The 24096-nt window shown below is 43.6% G+C and overlaps 1 protein-coding gene across 3 annotated transcripts in view; it reads left to right on the top strand.

Moving 5' to 3' along the window:
• CHRNB3 (cholinergic receptor nicotinic beta 3 subunit) overlaps positions 1-24096 on the top strand; it is a 38308-nt gene that overhangs the window by 4286 nt on the left and 9926 nt on the right. The window contains exons 2-8 of one of the 3 annotated variants that reach the window (XR_006742993.1): positions 5485-5636; positions 7024-7068; positions 15317-15426; positions 15937-16819; positions 18640-19088; positions 19123-20406; positions 22301-22312. Coding sequence is in view for 1 of the 3 variants with exons in the window: in XM_036457657.2 (XP_036313550.1) it covers positions 5485-5636; positions 7024-7068; positions 15317-15426; positions 15937-16819; positions 18640-18798 (1349 nt within the window). In the remaining 2 variants the exon portion in view is untranslated. Of the gene's footprint in view, positions 1-5484; positions 5637-7023; positions 7069-15316; positions 15427-15936; positions 16820-18639; positions 20683-22300; positions 22313-24096 lie in introns of those variants that run through there. The other 2 variants (XR_006742992.1, XM_036457657.2) reach the window with 2 other exon arrangements.

Here is a 24096-nt window from a genome sequence, read left to right as displayed (position 1 = left end):
ATGTACCTTGGTTGAGGGCACGTTCCCGGTGGGGGGTGTGCAAGAGGCAGCTGATCGATGATTCTCTCTCATTGATGTTTCTCTCTATCCCTTTCTCTTCCTCTCTGTAAAAAGTCATTGTATTTGACTTCATTGTATTTCATCATTGTATTTCAACATTGACTTCATTGTATTTCATCAATGATTCTCTCTCATTGATGTTTCTCTCTATCCCTTTCTCTTCCTCTCTGTATTTTCCAAACAGTAAAGTGTTTGGAAAATACAATGCTAACAGCAACACAGCAACAACAATAGCATAGCAGTGAACATCTGCCCATAGATGTGAATTGTTGGGACAGTTTTTATGTGACGGGAAGGAGCCCAGAGCGGTAGGAACAGTCTTTCGCCTCCTCAATCCTCAAAGTCTCATGGGCTGGTGGAAAGACTGTGGACTTGGGAGTCAGGAGCCACACCCACCACTTATTACCACATCAGGATGACCCTGGGCAAGTCACTTCCCTTCTGGGTACCCCTGAACCTTCACCTGTAAAATGAGGGCCTAGATCTTCTTAGAGGTTCTTCCCAGTTCTGTTGTCTTTGCTTCTTTATCGTTTTACTTTTCCTTCTTCTTTAATTAATGCTGAAAGCAGTTATAAATATAAATGCTCTCCCACCCTCCTGGTCAGGAAGCTGACTTGGGGGGTGCTCACCCTCAAAGAGAAGCTTCTTGGTTTTGTCCATGTACCTTAGTATAGTGGTCTTTCCTAATTAATTTAAACTATATTCATTGGCAAAAATGTTGTTTGCACACAGTTTTTCAGGAATGCATTTATTCCTTAACACAGACAACCACCTGTCCTGGTAGTCTTGAGCACATCTGTGATTCTGTATCCTCCAGCGCTGGGAGCCAGGGTCCCACGGCCTTTCCCCCTGTGCACAGAAAGCTCCATTAGGCCTTTTATTCATTTATTCATTCGTTTGTTCATTCACTAAACGTCATCCAATATTTACTGAGGCCCAGGCCTCAAAAAAAAAAAAAAAAAATCAATGGTGGAATCACTTTTTCTTCCTCAGAATGGTCTAGTCTACAAAACAGACAAACCAGAAACATTTCCAGTGCTGTGCTCCATATCTGCTCCAGTAACATCAATGGCTCCAGCTTTCATTTTCAGAGAGTTCAGGAAGCTTGAAGATATGAGGCAAAAGCATGACACCTTTGGGTCTGTTTTGGTCAATACAGACTTGGGGTAGTCAGCATGGGCCACCCTATCAAAATACTGGACTACAGATTGGTGGTGGCTTAACAAATTTACCCTCACAGCCCTGGAGGTTAGGAATCCATGATCAAGGTGCCAGGAATTCAGTTTCCAGTGAGAACTCTCTTTCTGGCTTGTAAACAGCTGCCTTCTGGCTGTGTCCCCACGTGGCTACTCCTCAGTGCTTACGTGAAGGGAGGTCCCTGGTCTTTCTCCTCTTCTTACAAGGACATCAATCCTGAGGATGAGTGAGGTCCCACCCTGATGACCCCACTTCTCCTGAATGACTTCCTTATAGGCCCTACCTCCACATATAGTCACATTGGATATAACGTGACTTCAACGTGAAGTTGAAGGGACACATTCACCCCATAACAGCCAGTATAGATTTATGTCTCTCCCCTCCTCCCCCCACTTGATTCAGACAGTCACTCACCTTCTGACATTGGGAACATGGATCAAAGCATATGCAGGTCCCTGAAGGAGCAGATCTGCTCATTTCCCTTTGGGTCCTACTATCCTCAAGGAGGGTATGGCTTGAGAAGGGGAGGATGTGACCTATCCTGGGAATGTCAAGGTCCTAATTTTATTTAATTTTATTTTTTATATATTTTATTGATTTTTATTTTTTATTTTTTTATTTTTTTTACAGAGAGGAAGAGAGAGGGATAGAGAGTTAGAAACATTGATGAGAGAGAAACATAGATCAGCTGCCTCTTGCACATCCCTGGAGATGTGCCCACAACCAAGGTACATGCCCTTGACCAGAATCGAACCTGGGACCTTTCAGTCCGCAGGCCGACGCTCTATCCACTGAGCCAAACCCATTTCGGCAAGGTCCTAATTTTAGAACCCCCATCCCAACATGCAACCTCACCTCCCTTCAAAGTGAGAGTAAAATTCTCCTTTCAGGAAAGAGGTCTCTTTTATGTCCCAAATTATAATGGCTCAGGATTGTCCACGCTAAGAAGTGTGTGTGTGTGTGTGTGTGTACACATGCTTGCGTGCATCTTGGTAAAGACATTATTCAGTGTCTCCGCTCCCTGGAGTGTCTCCATCTGTTGTGAGATGCTGTCTTGTGCAATATTTACTCATTGGGCTGAGCTGGGACACAGCTGCTTTCGGGGAAGGCCAGTACTCTGCCACTCTCAGAAGTTGGAACTGCTCTCAGATGCACGTGACAGTGGCCCCAGCAGCTTAGCTAAATAGGGGGATTGCTTTTCTCACATACACACCGTGAAATTTAGAGGAAGGCAGTCCAGGGCTGCTGGGGCCATCCTGCAATGCCATCAGGGACCCAGGCTGCGTCAGGCTTTCTATCCTGCCCCCGCGTATGTGCCGCTTTCATCAGGCTCACTTGCATGTTTGGGTGGCTAATTCTCAGGACACCGTGTCCCAGTTCCAGGAAGGAAGAAGAAAGGGCAAAGGGTAAAAGATAAAAGGTGAAAAGGTGCACGTTGGACCTCACTCAGTGCCTTCTGTTTGTTTCCCACTTGGCCACAGGGGTCATACGGCCATTCCTCGCTGTAAGGGAGCCTGAGAGGGAACATTTTAAGAGGGCAAAATTTAGCATCGGGCAGTAAGGAAGAAGAGGTAAATGGCTGTTGGGCAGGGAACTAACAGTGTCTGCCACAAACAATCTCCCTTTGAAGGAGGGGCTGCCTGCACAGGGGAAGCCAGAGAAAAGAGAACAGCTGTGGCCCTCCTGCTTCTCTCCTCTCCCTAGCAATTCAGCTCTGGCCCAAACTCTCCAAACACTGCTCAGCAAACAAAAGCCAAGCAGCTAACTGCATTGTTATTCAATGTTTTTTTTTAGCTCGGCAGCCATTATGTGCCAAGCAGTGCCCATAGGAGCTAGGGAGAAAGCCCTAGAGCTGGCATTTCCTAGTGGATCAGACAGATAATAAACAAATAAACATATAACATGATCAAGCCTCTGACAGAAGAGACATTTCCATAAAGGGATAGAGTGTCGGGGAGAGATCTTTAGATCCTGTAGCCTGGAACGACCTCTTTAAGAAGAAGGCATTTGAACGAAGAAGGGTGAAATTGAAGGAGTGAGTGTGGGGCAAGAGCCTTCCAGTGGCACCACACTGGCCTGTTCTGGAAAGAGCAGATGGGCCTGAGGCACTAGGAGGGGTGGGGTGGGGGGAGCGCGGGGCGTGGTTGCAGGCAGAGGGGAGAGGGGAGCAGCCACAGAGGGTCTGAGAGACCGTGGTAACAACTTGGGATGTTTTTCCTAAATTTGATGGGAAGCTACTTGGTGGGTTTGAGCAGGAACCAACATGCTTTTCAGCTTTGAAGAGATGTCTCCAGCTGCTGGGAAGGAAATGGACTGTGAAAGGAACAAGAGTGGGAGAAGGTAGGAAGCAGAACTGGAATCTGAGAGAGAGAGAGAGAGAGAGGGAGCGATGACGGAGTTCGGGATCCGGTGGTGATCCCCAGGGAGATGGTGGGAAGCAGTCACTGCTGTGATGGATTCTGAAGGAAGTCAGACAGGGTGTGGGGTGGGGAAACTCGGGAGGTGCAGCCTGAACAATGAACACCTCTTCCCTCCGAAGGCTTCGGGGAATTTCCATCCCCTCCCTCCGGCTCCGTTTCCAGGAAGGTTCTAGGGCCTTTACAGAGCGCTGCCCTGGCAGCCGCCCAGCTCCGCTTACTGAGAGTGTTGAAGCATCAAAGTTTAAATAATTAAGCATACATGTAAGGTTTTATCTCTCTCCACCGCTCATTTGCATTTTCATATGCTTTCTAAAGCGAAGGAGAAAAGCGTGGAGGCAGGCACAAAGCCTTTCCCATCCGTACCCCTGTTCACTCCAAAGAGCCACGTGGGTGCATTTCAAATTTCCATTCCCTTAGTAAGTGGACGGTGTCATGCACATGTGGGGAATGTGTGCCATCTTGCTTTTCTTCCTACGAGGAACTTTGGGGTTTTGACCTGGTAAAGTTGGGGGGTGCCCTGCATGTGATCATTTCTCATAATGTGTATCTCTCAGTGGGGAGAAAAAGTTTTCTATGGTAAAGCATGCCATGCAGGATGCATTGCTGTAGGATATATAGGATGTCAACTATATGAAATATACTTAAAGCAACAACAAAGAGCTTCCTTGTTAAATTTGATAGCATAGCACTGAAAAAGAGACAAAACATATCTCTAGACTGCATCCCTGGAGAGTTAAAAGTTGGGATTAGAGAGTTTTTCCCATTCCCCCACATTTAGGGGCAGAGAAGAGCCGTGGACCCAGGTTGTGGACCAGGGAAGGTCTTCATGAAGGAAGACATTCTCAGGAGGAAGTGAGAGAACCGCACAGGGGCCATGGCGGGGTTGAGTGGGTATGTGCTGGAGGCCTGGAAAGTGGTCCTGACACACTCCCTTCATCGGTTCATTCATTAAATGGGTATAAAATGAGCACCTGCTAGGGGCCAGGCACTGTCCTAGGTGCTGGATAAGCTTCGTCAAATAAAACGGACATTGTGCCAGCCATCATGGAGCTCAAGGGGAGGATGGACAATGACAAATACTGTAAACAACAAATTGTGATAAGATGTGCTGAAACCGGTTTGGCTCAGCGGATAGAGTGTCAGCCTGTGGACTGAAAGGTCCCAGGTTCCATTCCAGTCAAGGGCATGAACCTTGGTTGCAGGCACATCCCTATGTGGGGCATGCAGGACAGCTGATCGATGTTTCTAACTCTCTCTCCCTTCCTCTCTGTAAAAAAAGATCAATAAAATATATATATTTTTAAATTGTGATAAGATGTATAAAGAGGCCAATCGGGTGCAGTGATGAGCAATAATACCTGGACAGAGCCCATGTCTGTAAGGAGGTGAACTGTGAGGTAGAGAGTCAGGGGGTGACTGCAGATGATCTTTTGAGGTCAAGGTGTTGACATCATGATGTGAAGTTCCTGTGAGAGTCAAGTTCTGGGTTAAGTTTACAGTTGACTTTTAGCCGTGCGTTGTGGGCATGGAGAATGGTTAAAGAGAACCCTGGCTCCCTCAAAACTGTCTTTGCTGAATTAGACTGTGTGGGAATACAAGGTGTCCCACCCCAAAATGTGTACACACTTTAACAGCTGACGGCTCAATTTTTAAAATGAAAGGTATTTTCACAAACACGGCCCTTATAATTACTTAATGTGTGTATACATTTGGGGGGGACGCCCTGTGTGTGAAAGTTCAGCAATAGGATGCGAAAGCAACCGTGATGCCTCTCCCATTAACTCAGGCTCCCTCGCGATTCTAGCAGCAGCCGCAGAATTCAGTTCCATCGCCGAAACCGAAGACGCCCTCCTCAGGCATTTGTTCCAAGGCTATCAGAAGTGGGTTCGCCCTGTGTTCCATTCTAACGACACCATAAAAGTCCACTTTGGATTGAAAATATCTCAGCTTGTCGATGTGGTGAGTAATCCTTGACACGAACCCAAGAAGGACATGCATTCCTTAACCTGTTTGTGAGCCTGAGGTTTTGTTTTGCTTTCTTTCCCCACGGCTGCCATTTCGATTTTAAAAATAACTTAGGGGGTGGCGGGGGGGAATCTGCCCCAAGAAGCCAGTGAAATGATCCGAGGAAAGAATGAGGAGTGTCACGGAGTGCGTTTTCACTGCGGCACTGTTCGTGAGGGGCCTTCCTGCTGGAGGGTGGGTATGGTGGCGAGGATGGATGGGCACGGCAGCTGACAGGTTTGCCGTGGGCACCCGGGGTGAGGAGCAAGGGCAGGGGAGAAGGAGAGCTGAACCCAGGCTCATCCAGAGTCCTCTCAGCTGAGGGAGGGCTGGCAGGGGCCACTGCAAAGAAGAGGGCAGGTACCCTGTTTCCCCGAAAATAAGACAGTGTCTTATATTAATTTTTTCTCCCAAAGTTGCACTAGGTCTTATTTTTCAGGGGATGTCTTATCTTTCCATGCACTAGGTCTTATTTTCAGAGGATGTCTTATTTTCGGGGAAACACAGTAGATGATGACAGCCAGACCCAGTGCCTAGGCAATCCCACCATCCTCCTGGGGCCCCTCAGGCCCCCATACCTTTCCCTGACCTCACCCATACTTCAGGATTCTCTGCTAATTTTCTTGCTGAGCTCATACTTCTGCCATGATTGCATTTCTGGTAAATCGGTGAACTGTAACAACCCAAATCCTGCAAAATCATCCTGCTATGGTCCCAAAAGTCCCATAATAATCATCCCACATTACCCAAACCCCCACCACCACACACGCACCCACCCAAGCTGACTTTACGCCCAGGAGTCCTTCTAGAAAATCGTGCACAGCCCATCTCCAATTTAGCTAACATTAAATTCTACTTGGCATCCCGAAAGTGCTTCCTGGGTTATGCAATTATATATAAACTAGTAGCCCTGTGCATGAATCCATGCGCCAGTAGGTCGCTGCCACCCTCCTGTAACTCCCCTCCCCCTCCCCCTTCTAGCTTGCTGCCCTGCCCCTCCTGTAGCTCTCCACCGCCTTCTTGTAGTTCGCTGCCCCACCCTCCTGCAGATCCGTGATCAGGTCATTACTCAGTTGTTTGTTATGGATAATACGTTATATAGGATATATAGGATACCACCACAATGAACTGCTACTTGCTTCGATTATTTTTTTTCATTTTAAGCAAGATATGCATAATATTCTAGGATCCATGCATTTAACTTCTTAAGTTCTTAAGTTGAGAATTCTTTACATTTTGAACACCTCAAAGGTAAGATTCAGAGAGATCATTCTGACAAAAAAAAAAAAAATGCAACTTCACTTAAATTGAATTTACATCTTTTTAATTGTCATTTTCTTAGGATGAAAAGAACCAACTGATGACAACAAATGTGTGGCTCAAACAGGTAAATGTCAACTCAAGAATTGTACTTGCCAACCTAATTATTTCTATTCTTTAGAAAGGCTCCCATTCAAAAAGTAATTATTTTAAAGAGTATATTGGGCTCTTTCTTAAATTTATTTTTTTAAATATGTTTTTTGTTGATTTTTAGAGAGAATGAAAAGGAGAGAGAGGGAGAGAGAGAGAGAGGGAGGGAGAGAGAGAGAGAGAGAGAGAGAGAGAGAGAGAGAGAGAGAGAGAGAGAGAAACATCAGTGGTTTACCTTCTGTATGACACCCCAACTGGGGGTTGAACCCACAACCTTTTGGTGTATGGGATGATTCTCTAACTAACTAAGGCAGGGTGGGTCTATAATTTTTTTTTTTTTTTAACTTTTTTGCAAGAGTCAGAAAGCAGGTCTTGAGCACTCACAGCGGTGCCTTCTGCTGTTGTTGTCCCTTCTGTTGGACTGCACACTGGGTGGGCGGTGGGAAGATGGCTAATCATGAGACCTGGGCACCAGACCCTGAGTGAAAAGGGGGTAAAGGATCCGGGGTGCGACGTTTCCCCATTGAAGGTACTGCACCTGGATGAGAAAATTGATGACGTTAAGTTCTCCCTCACTCCACTGGTCCTCCCTGGGAAAAACCTACCCCCAGGTGTCTTGTGGTTCCCACGGAGAGAAAGCAGGAAATGACAGGAGGAGTCCGCCACCAGTTTCAGAATAAAGAGTCGCCTCAAACAAAGCAATGAACATGGTTTTCTGATATAACTGAACATGTGTTTGAATGGTCTTCAGCGCTCTGCCTAGGTCCGTGGTCCACAAACTGGGATCGCGAGCCGCAGTTTGCCGCTCTGTTGACTAATGAGTTTGCCGACCACTGACTGACCTAGACTCTCTATTCCAATAACTACAAGCTATTGTTGTTCCTTGTGATTAAACTCCCATCCCAGTGGTCGGCAAACTCATTAGACAAGAGATCGGCAAACCAAGGCTCTCGAGCCAGTTTGTCGACCAGTGGGTGATTGCTTTAGCTCAACTACTCCTGTTTCCTAAACTTGGTCTCAAGTTGTCAGAAAATCATTACCTTTCAAACCCCGATGTTTCGCCTGTTATCTGAAAGGAGAAAATATTGGCACTTCCTTGATAGGAGGCAAGCAGGCTGGTTTAATTGCTAATTTTTTGTTTTTGTTAGTAATTACTCATTAGCAACTACTTATTAGCAATTACTCATTTTTTAATGAATGGTCAGATTTAAAATCTTCTCGGTGGCACTGTCTTAAATATCTCTCTTAGTTTTAATGTGCAAACATAATACTGTTGATTTCTTTATATTGAAATAAATTATTTATTTATTCTGGTTTAGCAGACATTGTTTGGATCTCTCTGCTAATAGTTTATAAGGAACAATGGATAAAGGGAGCTGTGAGAAGAATCCACAAGCTTCATTTAGTGTCATCAAGTTGCTTCCACCCAAAAGCTTTGATCAGCGAGAGCATATTTACTGCTTTCAGTTTCTCTGGTTCTTTAATTGGCCGCTATGTTAGCAACCTATGAGATAGATATGCATATTATTTTAATTGCAAATAAAGGTCTTCAGGAGAAAATAATAAACTGAGAGTGTAGCTATAAAAATATAATCTAAATATAATCCGTATTCTCCTACATACTTATCTCTAGCCTTGGAGACTTATCCCACTTTTACACTTTAGAGGCTGTGGAATTTGGAGGTATTTTGAGTAAATAAAAATGAAAAAGAAGTCCTGCGTTTGAACTTGCAGGGGAGAGCAGAAAAACTTCCCTGTAAATAGGCTGAGGAAGAAAAACAAAACAGCAAACACATTTGCTGCTTCACACACTCCTTCTCCAACTGCTCCTCACAGTTAAGCTTTTATTGATCTGCCACATGCAACGTTGATCCAGAGACCCTTGTCCTGTGAAACTGAGATAGTAGGTGCCTTATACCTTCTTGAGATTTTGAAAGCAAGAAAACGTCAGCCAAAGAACACCGTTAAGACATGAAGGGAAGAAGCCTTGGGCTCTCAGGCCTTCACTGAAGCTTTGGAAATGGCTTCCAGCAGTGATGCCAATGGAATCAGTGACCTGGAGAATGCCTCCAGGTCAGGACAGAATCAAAATCTAAAACCTCCAACAAAACGGAGCAAGAGAGATCCGTAGGAGTGGGGCCATCTGGAAAAGCCAGCCTGCTGACTGTGGCCCCCAAGCCATAGACGTGGATTGCATTTTGTGTGCAGAGGGTTGTCGTATCTCTTACCTCACATACACTCTTGATTAGCAAAGCAGGCACCATTGTCCACGTTTACGGAGACAGAGAACCTAGTAGCTCATTCAGCTGGAACCTGGGTTTCCCTGGTTTGGACCTTCTCTGCCACATTCAGCCTTTGCACTATAAACGTTAAGACCTGTTTCCAAATCATAGGAGTCAGAGTAGCAAAACAACTGCAAGTTTCATAGAATCGAAAAGAAAATGATCAAAGCTGCTCCACTCACACAAACTGGATTAGGAGTGGAATAGCACAACAGGTATCCTATATAATAGAAGGCTGATATGCAAATTGTCCCCTCCACCAGGAGTTTGACCTGGAGTTCAACCAGTCTGTGGCCCCTCCCCCAGGCCTGGATTAGTCCCCCACAATCGGCCAACTGCTTGTGGCCCCTAACTCCACTAGCCCCAACCCCTCTTGGCCTCCCCACCCCAATTGGGGGTGGAGCCAGCCAGACTCCACCAGTGCACAAAGTTGTACACCGGGCCTCTAGTTGGTTAATAAGTGCTATCTTATGGCACAAACAATACAGGAGCAAAAAAACGATGAATTCTATGGCATGAGTGACAGGCTGCATGGAATAGGAGGCATTTGAACTCTGCCATGATGTTGCTTTATTGGGTTTAAAATTTTTTAAATATTTTTAAGGGTGAAGGAAAGATGAAGTGTACAAGAAAAATGGACAATGAAAACAATAAAATTGATGTAAAAAGAAAAGCGATCATTGGCTTTTTACATAGATCTCAGTTTCAGAGCAGCTAATAACAATAATACCTAATATTGATTGACTGCTAAGTACTTAGGCACTATGCTAGGTGTTTCATGAGAAAGAATTCAGTTAATTCTCACAGCCACCTTATAAATTAAGCTCTGTTAGGATTCCCACTTTGCAGATGGGAAAACTAAGGACTGGCACATTGAACTGTCCAATTTCCACACTGCTGAGTGAAGTCTGGCTTATATAGAGAAATCCTTCCCTTCCTCAGACGGGAAGGAGCCGAGGGAAGACACCCAGTTCTCACAGTGTTATCTGTCTCTGTATAGGCTAGTTTCTAAGCATGGATTCCTCAGTCTCTAGGACATCTCATGAGCTTGGTCTAGAATAGGGGTGTCGAACTCAATCAGAGAAGGGGCCAAAATCTAAAATCCAGCCTAAATCGCGGGCCGAATGGTTTACTGAACAGTCATAAACTGTCATTGTGATGGAAACGCAGCGGAGTGCAGTGATGACAGCGCGGTGCGGGCCACATTGCAAGGCCTGGCGGGACGGATTTGGCCCGCGGGCCTTGTGTTTGACACATGTGGTCTAGAAAAAACAGTTAGGAGAGAATGAAGTAAGGATTCATAGCATCTTTCATTCATTGCACAGGGTTTATTGAGATTCTGCTAAGTGCCAGGTGCTCTGCTAGGTCTTGGACACACAAAGAATACAACACAGCCCTGCCTTTAAGGAGAGAAGACAGTTTTAATTGTGTTAAAAAAAAAAACTACTGTAATATGATAAACGCTATGAAGAAAGTATACATAAGGAACTATGAAAAATGAGACAGGGAGAAAATCAGGGAGGGCTTCCAAGGGGAGGAGATATTTAAACTGGGTCTTACAGAATCGATAGCCAAAAAGGTGGGGAAGTTGTGAGTCACCTGAATAGCATTCCCGGTAACAAGACTTTCCAAAGCTCTCACACCGGAGCAAACCTCTTGGAAATTCTTTCCCTGAATAACTCTGCTAAATGTACTCTCTAATTTATATCTATGGAGAGGATAAAATGCGATGTAATTGGAACAAAAGTATGTTCCATGGTAGCATATGCAACTGAGATACTTGTTTTTTTGTGCTGTTGTGGTTGTTTGTTTTTCTTTCTCCCAATTCTTCTGTCTTATCCTCTATTTCATAGTTCTTGGTTATATTTAGACATTTCTCTTCTTTCCTCTCAAGCACAAATTTAGAGACATCAGGATAAAGTCCTTTACGTGGAGCTATTTTTACTTTTGTTTATTGATTTTATTTTGCAAATTCGTTTGTCTTTCTCCTTTGTGCTCCCAGAGAGAAATCAAAACCCTACACATTATAAATAGGTTATAACATTGATTCGCAGAAACTGTGTGAGAAGGCACTTAATGCCCTCCTAGCCACTCAGATTCTGCTTTGTCATGTTCAGGGCTAAAAAAATGCAAACAAAAAAACTGCATCGCAAGCACCTTACACGTAATGGAAATGGAACCAACCTTTCATGATGACTCAAGAGTCCGACCCTTTGCTGAGATGGTGCTATCTGAATAATCACTATGATGACAGATGTCAACTCTACTCACTCAACAAGCACCTACTGAGCAAGCACCTACTCTGTGTAAGGCTCTGGACTAGGCACTGTGGGGGTAAACACCAATAAGACAATAAGATTCTGAGTGAGCTGGCTTCACTGTAGCTGGATCCATTTGCTCTCCTCTCCCTGTGAGGGTCCCAAGGAAAATCGGGCTGCTTTAATGTCTGCCAAGGCCGACATCTTAAACTAGTGTTGTTCCTCCAACAACTGATTCCTGTTTTAGATCAACAAGAAGTTCAGCAAACAGAAGGAAGGCCTCTTAGGATAGATCCCTGGGGCTGGTCTTGAGGAGACATAAGCAAACCTGCTATAGAAGGGACCGCCTTGCTGTCAACGTCTGAGTGAGCTCCTCAGAGCCTAATTTTTTTGTACGACCTACAATGACACGTCCAAGTCCATGAATTCATCCCAGACCTTTACTTACTCACCATCTTATTTTCCTACCTTTTCCACAGCCTCACCCCGATCTTAGCAAAATAGGCCAGTTTGGCCTTCTGATTCAAGTGGAGCCTGAATAGTAATCAAGCAGAAGTTTAGGTGCCTGCTATATATACATGGGAAAGTTATTTCACTTCTCTGACCCTCAATCTCTTCATCTATAAAACAGAAGCAATACCTAGCGCACAGAGTCCTTGGGATGTTAAATGAGGTCCTGGGTGTGAATGCGATGCATACATTATCTGGCATGTGGTGGGGACCCAGTAAATGTCATTTCCTTGTGCCACCCTTGTAGGCTTTCTCATCCTTTCTTTTTGGCTTTTATTGAATTTATTAGGGTGACACTGGTTTAACATAATTATACGGGTTTCAGGTGCACAGTTCTACAACGCATCGTCTGTGCACTGTATTGTGTGTTCCCAGCCAAATCAACTCTCTGGCCATCACCATTTATCTTCCCTATTCCCTCCTTCACCTCCCCTCCCTTCCCCTTCTATCCCACACCCCCTCCATCCACTGGCAATCACCACACTGTTGTCTATGTCCATGAGTTTTTTTCTCCTTTCTTTTCTTCTTTGTTTTCACTCATATGTGGAATCTAATGAACTAACAAGCAAAATAGAGACAGACTCATAGACAGAGAGCAGGCTGACAGCTGGGGGGCAGGAGGCTGGGGTGGGTGGTTGGTGGGTTTTCTCATCTTTAATGACAAATTCCATCTCTTGGCACAGACAATTCATGAGTGCAGTGGGAATAGGAGACTCAGGATATGTCATGTTGCTGTATTTAAGATTAAAAGGAGTCAACATTAATTTGGTTTTAAGAATGTCTCATCTGACCTTGAGATAACATAACTACCCGGGGATGTCCTTTTTAGGCTGCAAATCAAAGCAATAGCAAGGAATGTTTGTCCCTGACTATCTAGTTGCCTTACTATTAAACTGAGAATAACTTGAAGAATTTATTTGTGGTATAAAAAAAAATCTTATGATGTAGGTTTAAATGAAAATTCGTTCTGAATTGTGGTAGCAGCCATATTTCAGGGAACATATGGAAGGAAAGACAACTTTAAGGGAATATTTATGACAGGGATTTGAATTGTACTTTTCCAAGTTAGGAAACCTAGATGTGAGAGGGGTTAATTGCAAATGGGAAATTTATTGGACAACAAAGCTGTTCTGGTATCCTGATGATGTTAGTGATTATGCAGCTGTTTGCATATAGAGCTATATACAAAAAGGTGAATTTTATTGTAAATAAATTTTAAAAACATAAGTGAGGTGAAAGTGAAACAGGCAAAAAATGCGATTCTGAGTTTTCCTCAACATTGCTGAGATTTAGACCTGCTGCTGATGGTAAAAGTCTCCTTAGCAAGAAATAAGTTAGAATGAAATTACATTTGGGCAGAGGAAAGGGGGGGAAAAAAATAAGCCTGTGAGTACCAAGTAAACAGGATAAATAATTTATTAGTTTTGCCTTTTAAAGTGTCAGTTTTCATAGGCATGGTTTTCCCATAAATTGTCATGCAATTTTTATCCCTAGATTGTAGTATTTTTTATTTTTTTTTAATTTTTTTTATTGATTTCAGAGAGAAAGGGAGGAGGAGAGAAACATCAATGATAAGAATCATTGATGGCTGCCTGCTGCATGCCCCCTACTGGGGATCCAGCAGGCAACCCCGGGCATGTGCCCTTGACTGGAATCAAATCTGGGACCCTTCATTCCATAGACTGATGCTCTATCCACTGAGCTAAACCAGTTTGGGAGCATGTAGCTTTTTAAAGACTCAAATTTTTTAAATTTTGTTTTTCAAGGATTGAGCCTCACAAACACTGTCTAAAATAGAAAATATCTCATCTAGAGTGTGTAGTTCTATCATTTTCAGGCATCATGCTTATTTTAATATTTTACCATCCAGTCAAATCATCCGTCTGCTGACTCCCGATTTTTTAATGACAAAGCTGACATCACTGGGCTCCAGAAAGCTTTGCACTGGGCATTCCCTGTCTACCGTTCTGAAATGTCGTTTAACATTATCCTACATCATTACTCAACTGTCCACAGGAAGGACAGTAGAACAGAAGAATTTAATTTTCAGGTCAGATTTCATAAGATTCTGGATCCAAAATCTTTTTAAGAAAGTCCATTTCTACTGTAATTGGGTCATCCATATGTCATCCTCTTAACCTTCATAATCAAATCAATTAATGGTCAGGCTTGTTAATCTGGGTCCATCAGCCCCTGTAAAACATGCTATAATTTCATTCTATTATGAGAACAAATATGTAAGCATCTGGAGGCTAACACTATTAGGAGTATAATTTAAAACTGTAATTGGGTGCTCAGAAGATAAGTTTCGATTAAAACTTAGAAAAAAAAATTCTTGGAAAATATTTGTTTCCCTTGGATAAAAGTTGTAATGTCAGGGGAGCTAGGGGGGGCGGGGGGGGGAAGGAAAACTGTAATAATCTGAACAATAAAGATTTTTTTTTTTAAGTTGTAATGTCATCAAGAGTAGTCAGCAGATCCTGGATGTTTCATAACATACTGGGTGGATACTTGTTGAGGACTCTTTTTTAAAAAATATATATTTTATTGATTTTTTACAGAGAGTGAGAGATAGACAGAGAGCTAGAAATATCAATGAGAGAGAAACATCGATCAGCTGCTTCCTGCACGCCCCTCCCCTCCTCCCCCAGGGATGTGCCCACAACCAAGGTACATGCCCTTGACCGGAATCGAACCTGGGACTCTTCAGTCCGCAGGCTCTATCCATTGAGCCAAACCAGTTAGGGCTGTTGAGGACTCTTGAGTGACATTCAAAATTATTTGTACCCTTTATCGTAAGATTAAAATATCACCTGACCAAGTCACCTAGACAAAACCGAGTTAGATCTATCATTGCTTTTTGTTTCATAAGAGAAAATAGGCTGGAAAAAATGGATCATGAATTGATGGTGTTTTGTTGCTGAGCTTCTTCATTGAGCTGTAGATGTAGCAATTTTGGAAATCCCAGGTGGGATGCGTGTGTGGGCCTGGGCAAGACCAGAGACAGGCTGGCTCTAGCCCTGTCTTTCCAACTGCCACAGCTAGGATCATAAGACCTAATAATGCACTATTGAAGTAAAACACTGGGTTAGTAAGTTAACATAAACTCGAAGATTACAAAGTGTAAAACACTGACTGTTCAGAATAAAATTACAGTTATGCTGATTGTATGCAGGAATGGACAGACCACAAATTACGCTGGAATCCTGATGAATACGGTGGAATTCATTCCATTAAAGTCCCATCGGAATCTCTCTGGCTCCCTGACATAGTTCTCTTTGAAAAGTAAGTATCATAGGAGAAAAGAACACTGGGGCAAGTTAGGACCAGAAGTAGAAAAGCTGGATGTTGGTAAAATAATGAAGAGAAATGCACAACTTCAAGTGATGAGGGACCTGTTGCTTTTTGTTTGTTTGTTTGTTTGTTTGTTTGTTTTAATATATATTTTATTGATTTTTTTACAGAGAAGAAAAGAGAGGGACAGAGAGTTAGGAACATGGATGAGAGAGAATCATCTATCTGCTGCCTCTTGCACACTCCCTACTGGGGATGTGCCCGCAACCAAGGTACATGCCCTTGACCGAAATCCAACCTGGGACCCTTCAGTCCACAGCTGACGCTCCATCCACTGAGCCAAACCGGTCAGGGCCTGTTTCTTTTTGAGTTATTGTTTGACCCTGTAGTAGGAAAGTAATAAAATACAAATAGTTTGATGGTGGGCAACACACACACACACACACACACACCACAATTAAAAGTCAGCTTGCCGTTAAAGTGAACCTGCTTTTACCACAGTGCTGATGGACGTTTCGAAGGCTCTCTCATGACGAAGGCCCTCGTGAAATCGAATGGGACCGTCACCTGGACCCCTCCCGCCAGCTATAAGAGCTCGTGCACCATGGACGTCACGTTCTTCCCGTTCGACCGGCAGAACTGCTCCATGAAGTTCGGGTCCTGGACTTACGACGGGACCATGGTCGACCTCGTCTTGCTCAACGAACACGTCGACAGGAAAGACTTCTTCGATAACGGGGAGTGGGAAATACTAAACGCCAAAGGGAGGAAGGGACACAGGAGAGACGGTGTGCATGCCTACCCGTTCATCACCTACTCCTTCGTCCTGCGTCGCCTGCCTCTGTTCTACACCCTCTTCCTGATCATCCCCTGCCTGGGGCTCTCCTTCCTGACGGTGCTGGTGTTCTATCTGCCTTCGGATGAAGGGGAGAAGCTTTCCCTGTCGACCTCGGTCCTGGTGTCCCTGACGGTGTTTCTGGTGGTGATTGAGGAGATCATCCCTTCTTCCTCCAAGGTCATCCCTCTCATTGGAGAGTACCTGCTGTTCATTATGATCTTCGTCACCCTGTCGATTATTGTCACCGTGTTCGTCATTAACGTTCACCACAGATCTCCCTCCACGTACCACCCCATGGCCCCCTGGGTGAAGAGGCTTTTTCTGCAAAAACTCCCTAAGTTACTCTGCATGAAGGACCACGTGGACCGCTACTCTTCCCCAGAGAGAGAAGAGAGCAGACGGGTGGTGCCAGGTAAAGTCCTAGAGAGAAGGAAGCAGAAGCAGGTTAGCGATGGAGAGAAAGTGCTGGTTGCTTTCCTGGAAAAGGCTGCGGAGTCCATTCGGTACATCTCCACGCACGTGAAGAAGGAGCATTGTGTCAGCCAGGTGAGTAGACTGGGATGCAGAATAATGCCGCCATTGAGATGCGCCAGAATGAATGCTCTCACTGCAATTTACAACAAAAGGCTGTCCTTGTTTGAAATGTGGCATGATTCGCTAGCTGCTTTACAAGTACAAAATGTAAAACAAACCCTGACGTAAATTAGGGATTTGGGTATGGATTTTTAAGAAGTTCGCAAAAACAGAATAGGAAAAAGTGAAGCAACTATGATTTAGTGCTATTCCTTATGATTTGACTTAATTCTATTGAAAATAATTCAGTTCTACATTTTAAATAGGCTATTCTGGTCTCTGGTAATTTCTCTCTCTTTTTTTTAATGGGATGATGGGTATTTCTACCCATAGAATTTGGAAGTATCAGATTTTTAAACTAATATTAAAATAGAGTATTACCATGATCTCACTCATTTGTAGAATATAATGAATAACATAAACTGATGAAGAAAAACAGGTTCAGAGACAGAGAAGCATCAATCAGACCGTCAAACCTCAGAGGGAAGGTAGGGGAGGGTGGGGGTAAGGGGAGGAGATCAACCAAAGGACCTGTATGCATGCATATAAGCCTAACCAATGGACATAGACACCAGGGGGTGAGGTCATGGGGGAGGGGGGTGTCAGGAGGCAATAGGGGAATAATGATACATATGTAATACCTTAATCAATAAAGAAAAAAATAGTGTTACAACCAATAGTAGTAGTGTTTAGAATATTAGAGGGGTGTAGTAATTTAGCTTACAGATTTGAACAAAAAAATGTGTGGCAAGGATGTGAATTTCAGACTCAAAACAGTCCTAGACTCAGATCTGTGACTTGAGACATAGTACATATAATCCTCATGTGGTAGAAATAGGCACTTTCCCCTTTAAAGATGATGACTGGCCTGTCCTTCTCCAGCCTCGCAGCTTATTCCTGCTCTGACCTTGCCCTTCACAGCTTCCCTTCCTCCAGAGGGACTTGGTCTCCTCTCTCCCTTATCAATCCCTGCCCTCTCCTGGTCAGGTCTCCTCCTTGGCACTGTCTATCATTCTGGAGCTGGAGCAGCCAAGCCCACATGTGGGGTTGAAGAAAGATAGGCTTGCCCTAGCCAACTGGCTCAGTGGATAGAGCGTCAACCTGCAGACTGAAGGGTCCCAGGTTCGATTCCGGTGAAGGGCATATGCCTGGATTGCTGGTTTGGTCCCCAGTAGGGGACATGCAGGAGCAGCCGATCAATGATTCTCTCTCATCATTGATGTTTCTATATCCCTCTCTTTCCCCCTTTCCTTTCTGAAGTCAATAAAGAAATATATTTTTAAAAAAATAGGCTTGTGACATTGAGCCACAAAAATTCTTAATTTATAAATTTGCGGTTCATTTCATATATGATATCAGGAAGCATCACACTGAGAGATATTGGCTTTTTATTTATTTATTTATTTTTGCATATTTTTTTCATTTTTTTTTATTAAGGTATTATATGTGTACATATCTTACCACTGCCCCCTCCCCACTCCCATACATGCCCTCGATATTGGCTTTTTATTTGTGTTTTTTTTTTAAAAAAAAAAGTGGGTTTCCCCCATTTTAACCATCCATGCTTACAAATGCACCAACGATTTGTGTTTCTATTGTACATCTTCATTGTTGATGACAGTGTTCACGGGCTGTTTAATTTGGCAAGAATCCGAGCCTATAGTACAGGTGATGTGTTAGGTGTGTTTTGAAAACCATAAATCTGAATATTACCCTTTTTAAGTCCCTTGGAACAAATTCAGAATGGCTGCCCAGCACCCGACATGGAAGCTATCTCTCCTTCTCTTGTGCAGGTGGTACAAGACTGGAAATTCGTAGCGCAAGTTCTGGACCGCATCTTCCTGTGGCTCTTCCTGACGGTGTCGGTGATGGGCTCTGTCCTGATTTTCACCCCCTCTTTGAAGATGTGGCTACACAGTTACCATGAGGAGCAAGTCTCCAGAGCGATCTAACATGCACTCCACAGAGACAAAATGGCACCATGGAACTGCCATCCAGCCGGCACGTATATACTGCACCCAAATGCACACACTTCTTGGAAGGGCTTGTGTGGTCCTCCAGGAAACGGGACTTGGTAAATGTGGTTTGCCCACGGGAAATTCGTGGTTGCCATTAGAGTCGGCTGGGTCTGGGTAAAACAGAACCTCGAAGGGCCCTGCCTTGGCTTCAGGGAGGAGTCATATGCCCAGGCCTGAGCTCACAAGCCGGCAGCACCAGGAGGTTCCCAGGGAGCTGGACTGAGGTCTAACAAAGCTGAGGCCTGAGAATTCAAGGAGGCCTTGGTGTTGGCAGGATTTGGGTCTCCTGTGTCCTGTTCTGGGTGATTTTGCCTGAGATGCATCTTGGGCTGTGTGTTGTGGACGAAGAAATCTCAACAACCATGATAGAACACTGGGGCTCCTTGTGTAATCCACACATCCATATATCTCTGCACGTTTTATTGGAACTTTTAAGAAGGGAGGCAGCATGGTCAAATAGGAACCAAGGCACAAGGACTCTTGAGTTCTAGACCAGCTTTTTCTCAGCTGTGAGCTGTGGGACCTTAGGAAAGTCACATGTCCTCTCTGGTCAAGAAGAGCCTATGACATGATTTTTAACACCCTTTTCCACTCTACAATCCTATTCTTTGGATAGGCATACTGGAGCTTTCACAATTTTTAGACCACACAATTTCTAGTTGTAACTTTGATCCTTTGGGGAAATGAATCTGCTTTATCTCTGATTTAGGGCAGGAATTACAAGAAAATATTGTGGTGAAACCAAGGATTCGATGCCGTAAATCCCTGACGGGATTGTGAAATCAAAGGGCAAATCACTGCTCTTTTTATTGAGAATGCTATTGACTTTAACTTTATTCAACTCATCCATTTGCTAGGTAAATGGCAGAACTAATCTTAGAAAAACGCATTTTGATTAGAATCTAGTCATACATTTTAAAAAGTACCACATGAGACACTTCCCAAGCTTCCTTCCGACCAGGCACAAATACAGCAAAGGTCAAACCCATATATTGTACATGTGCATGAAGCTTATTCCTCATTGCCGCTACATTGGGAGACAATGCCCATTTCAGATATGGAAAAGGATAAATATTTACAGGTCACAATAACCCTCAGAAAGCAACTACAAAAGAGAACTTGAAAGCAAAGAAATTTTTCTTTCAAATACATAGCAAGAAAAATCTTCTGTGGGTAATCTTGCCAGCTAATCCAAAGTGGTCACAGCAAGACCCACGCAACTCTCCATCACACATGTGAGCATGTGGAACAGACACATGCCTGGACACACATGTGCAGGCACACACACTCGTTGACACACCCTGGCATGCACACAGGAGTGGGCTCACACAGAACTGTCCTAATTGTTCTCACTCTTCAGATCTTTGCTACCACTCTGCCTCCTCATGGGCCCCCCTGAACTCCTGTCTCTGAAAATCCATGATGTGTTCAGTTTCTGCTATACGGTTTAGAAGGTCATTGTTCTTTATTATTTTATTAAGTGAATTTTATTGCCTTGCCCCTGTTACATTTCCAACAGCATCTCATAGAGCTGTGTACATGGTCAAGACTCAATTGATTAATTAAACCAGTACCAGTAAGTTTGTACTGGGTTTTTCATCTAAAATAAAGACAAATTTTACTCTTGCTCAGTCCTCCAATATTTCCAGTTGTGTGTGTGTGATTTTCAGCACGTACCTTAAACTTTTTCTTACATTAAAATGCTTTTGAAGCACAATTTGTGGGCACAGACTATGGGATGGTGAGGGCTTGGGGGGTAGAATGGGAGCCGATTGGAAGAGGCTAACGGGAAGAAAGGAGGATCTATATGATACTTTCAAAAATAAATATTTTTTTAAATTGTTTTAATTTTTAAAGAAAGCTTTTAGATCGGCCAGCATGACTCAGTGATTGAGCATCAACCTATGAACCAGGAGGTCATGATTTGATTTCCGGTCAGGGCACATGCCCAGGTTATGGGTTTGATCCCCAGTGTGGGGTCTGCAGGAGGCAGCTGATCATTGATTCTCTCTCATCATTGATGTTTCTATCTCTCTCTTCCTCTCCCTTCCTCTCTGAAATCAATAAAAAACATACTTAGAAAAAATAATTCCATTTTCCAGTTTCTGTCTCTCAAGAACAGCCTAAATTTGTGCTAGATTGTCTAAAATAGTATTTAACCCATAGTGGTGTGCCTCTTAAATCTATTTTAATTTGTCACTGACTTGTTGAAAAGACTAGATCAGCTTTCCCCAAGAATGTCTTGTTTCGTATTTGTCCGGTTGCTGGCTTTTGTTGTCATTTAACTTATTCTTCTGTCTCCTGTATTTTCTGAAAATTGGAAGTTGCAACTATAATTCCTGTTTAATATTTTTGACAGAGTACACCAGAGATGATGGTGCATAGTTTATGCTGTATTGTACAAGGAGACATGCTATCTGGCTTTTGAGTCATCACTGTTAAGAATAATCCCTGGGTTAAGATGATGACAGCCTGATCTCGCCACCTGTCCAGTGATAAAATTAGTGGGATAGCCTGTGTCCATCACACACAGCAGCTATAAAGACCTTGGTCCTTTTAGAGCTGGTCTATCACCAGCTACATTAGAACCCTGTAATTTCCAAAGAGCAGGATCTCTATGCTGGGATCGACCTTTCTGGTTGTGTCATAATTCTTTCATGGAAGCACCTCCTATTTTGTATTAAAGTGTATTCATTTCATTAGTAGCCATGGTGACTGTCATTTGTGTTTAACCAGACACATATTCCTTCTTTGTATCAAGACTTTCTGCTCAGTATGGCAATAAAATAATAATGAGAATAGAAGTAACATGATATCTTGGGTTTACAGATAACCTTAGGTTTGGGGAAAGTAGCTGAGGGCAGCAGCACCTCCACAGATGTGCACTGTCACCCCTCCAGGCAGAGTAAGCACTTTGGGGAAAAGCAGGCTGGCCTGTTGTCAAGTTAGACGTGGCCCTGAATGCTCGAAGAGGGTTCCAGCTTCGGGCAACAAGAGGAGACCCACGCAGGACAGAAGAACCGCAGTCTCCAAAGGGTAATCACAGAAAGAAGGTTGTGAGTTGTGAAGATGAGCAGCCTTCTAAACATCCTCTTCATCTGCAAAACCCACCCTCGGAGGATGAAGGAGTGAGGAGGGACCAGTCTTGTTGTTTCTCCAGTGAGATGGATGCTCCTGCCGCCAAGAAGGACCCAGTGAGAATGTGGGGCTGTCCCTCAACAAGCCTGCTAAGCATGCGCCTTCCCAGGCCTGCGCTTCACATTCATACCCTCAAGGGGGTTCTAATTGTTCATAGGGAGGTTTACAGGTGGTTTGATGGGGAAAATCCTACATTGGTCTGTCCCACACATTATAGGATGCTTAGCATCCCTACCCCGGCCCTACAGACCATAGCCTTTTTAAATTTTTCCAAACACCAGCTAGAAATAGTGTGTAGGTGTGTGTATATGTGCACGTGCACACACGAGTGCATTTGTGTAAAAGGCATGTAATAGCATCTCCAGTTCAGAAAGGCTGGTACTGCTGGAGGGTTCAGACAATAGTTCCAGTCAAAAGGTGGGATGCTCAGTTGGTATGCTCCTGTTCTTACTGCCAAGCCCCTCACCACACCCAAGAGGCACACCCTAGGCCTTGGGAAAGGTTGGGTGGAGTGGGGACATCCCAAGGTATGCTCTCTAGGCTACGGGTGTCGAACTCAATCAGAGAAGGGGCCAAAATCTAAAATCCAGCCTAAATCGCGGGCCGAATGGTTTACTGAACAGTCATAAACTGTCATTGTGATGGAAACGCAGCGCGGTGCGGGCCACATTGCAAGGCCTGGCGGGACGGATTTGGCCCGCGGGCCTTGTGTTTGACACATGTGCTCTAGGCCCTCAGATGGTGCCTCCGTGGTTCTCAAAGTCAACATCTTCCTTCTCCCACCTACTGCACCTTCATCCACCCGACTTTGCCCTGATGAATGTGGTGAAATGCTTTCAACAGTGTTGGTGAGGGCCGAAACCGGTTTGGCTCAGTGGATAGAGCGTCGGCCTAAGGACTGAAGGGTCCCAGGTTAGATTCCAGTCAAGGGCATGTACCTTGGTTGCAGGCACATCCCCAGTGGGGGATATGCAGGAGGCAGCTGATTGATGTTTCTAACTCTCTATCCCTCTCTCTTCCTCTCTTGTAAAAAAAAAAAATATCAATAAAATATATATTTTTTAAAAAGTAGTGTTGGTGAGTGTAATGAAACCCTTGTGGATTGTGAGTGGAAATGTAAGACAATGCAGTCACAGTGACAGTTCCTTAAAAAAATAAAATTAGAATCACAACAAAACCCAGCCATTTCGCCTCTAGGTATATACTCAAAAGAATTGAAATCAGGAACTCAAAGATATATTTGTACACCCTTATTCACAAAAGCCAATAGGTGGAAGCAACCCAACCTGAGTGCCCATTGACAAATGAATGGACAAATAAAATATTGTATATACATACGATAGAATATTACTCAGCCTTCCAAAGCAAAGAAACTGACATACTACAACGTGGATGAAACTTTAAGACATTTTGCTAAGTGAAATGAGCCAATTGTAAAACGAGAAATACTGTATTAATCCACCTATAAGAGATAACAGAATAGTTAAATTAATAGAGACAAAGTGAAAAAGTGGTTATCAGTGCAGGGGGAAGGGGTGGGAGGGAGGAGAGAAGCATGAAGAGTTGTTTAATGGATGCAGTTCCAGTTTTGCAACATTAAAGAGTTCTGTGGATGAATGGTGGTGCTAATTGCACTATATTGTGAATGTTTTTAATATTACTGAATTTTATACTTAAAAATATTTTAATAGTTAAAATGATAATTTATTGTATGATATATCTATTTTAGCATCACTAAAACTGATTTTTAGTTAATCCTCACCTAAGGATATTTTTTCCCATTGCTTTTTAGAGAGAGTGGAAAGGAGGAGAGGAAGGAAAGAGAGAGAGAAAAACATTGATGTGAGAGAAACACATTAATTGGTTGCCTCCTGTACCCACTCCAACTGGGGCCAGGGGTGAACCTGCAACCCAGGTACATGCCCTTGACTGGAAATAAAATTCTCGACCCTTGAATATACAGAGTGACACCCTAACCTTTGAGCAACACCAGCCAGGGCCATTAAAACTTTTTTAAAATTAAATATTGAATTGGTTTGATATTAAAAAAAAAAAAAAAAAAAGTATTAAGTAACAACCAATGCAATGTAAAGA

Source organism: Pipistrellus kuhlii, unplaced genomic scaffold (assembly GCF_014108245.1).
Source record: "Pipistrellus kuhlii isolate mPipKuh1 unplaced genomic scaffold, mPipKuh1.p scaffold_m20_p_3, whole genome shotgun sequence".
In the NCBI taxonomy this organism is placed as follows: Eukaryota; Metazoa; Chordata; class Mammalia; order Chiroptera; family Vespertilionidae; genus Pipistrellus; species Pipistrellus kuhlii.
The sequence above is the reverse complement of the archived record's forward strand: the minus strand, read 5'-3'. Positions and strand labels throughout refer to the sequence as shown.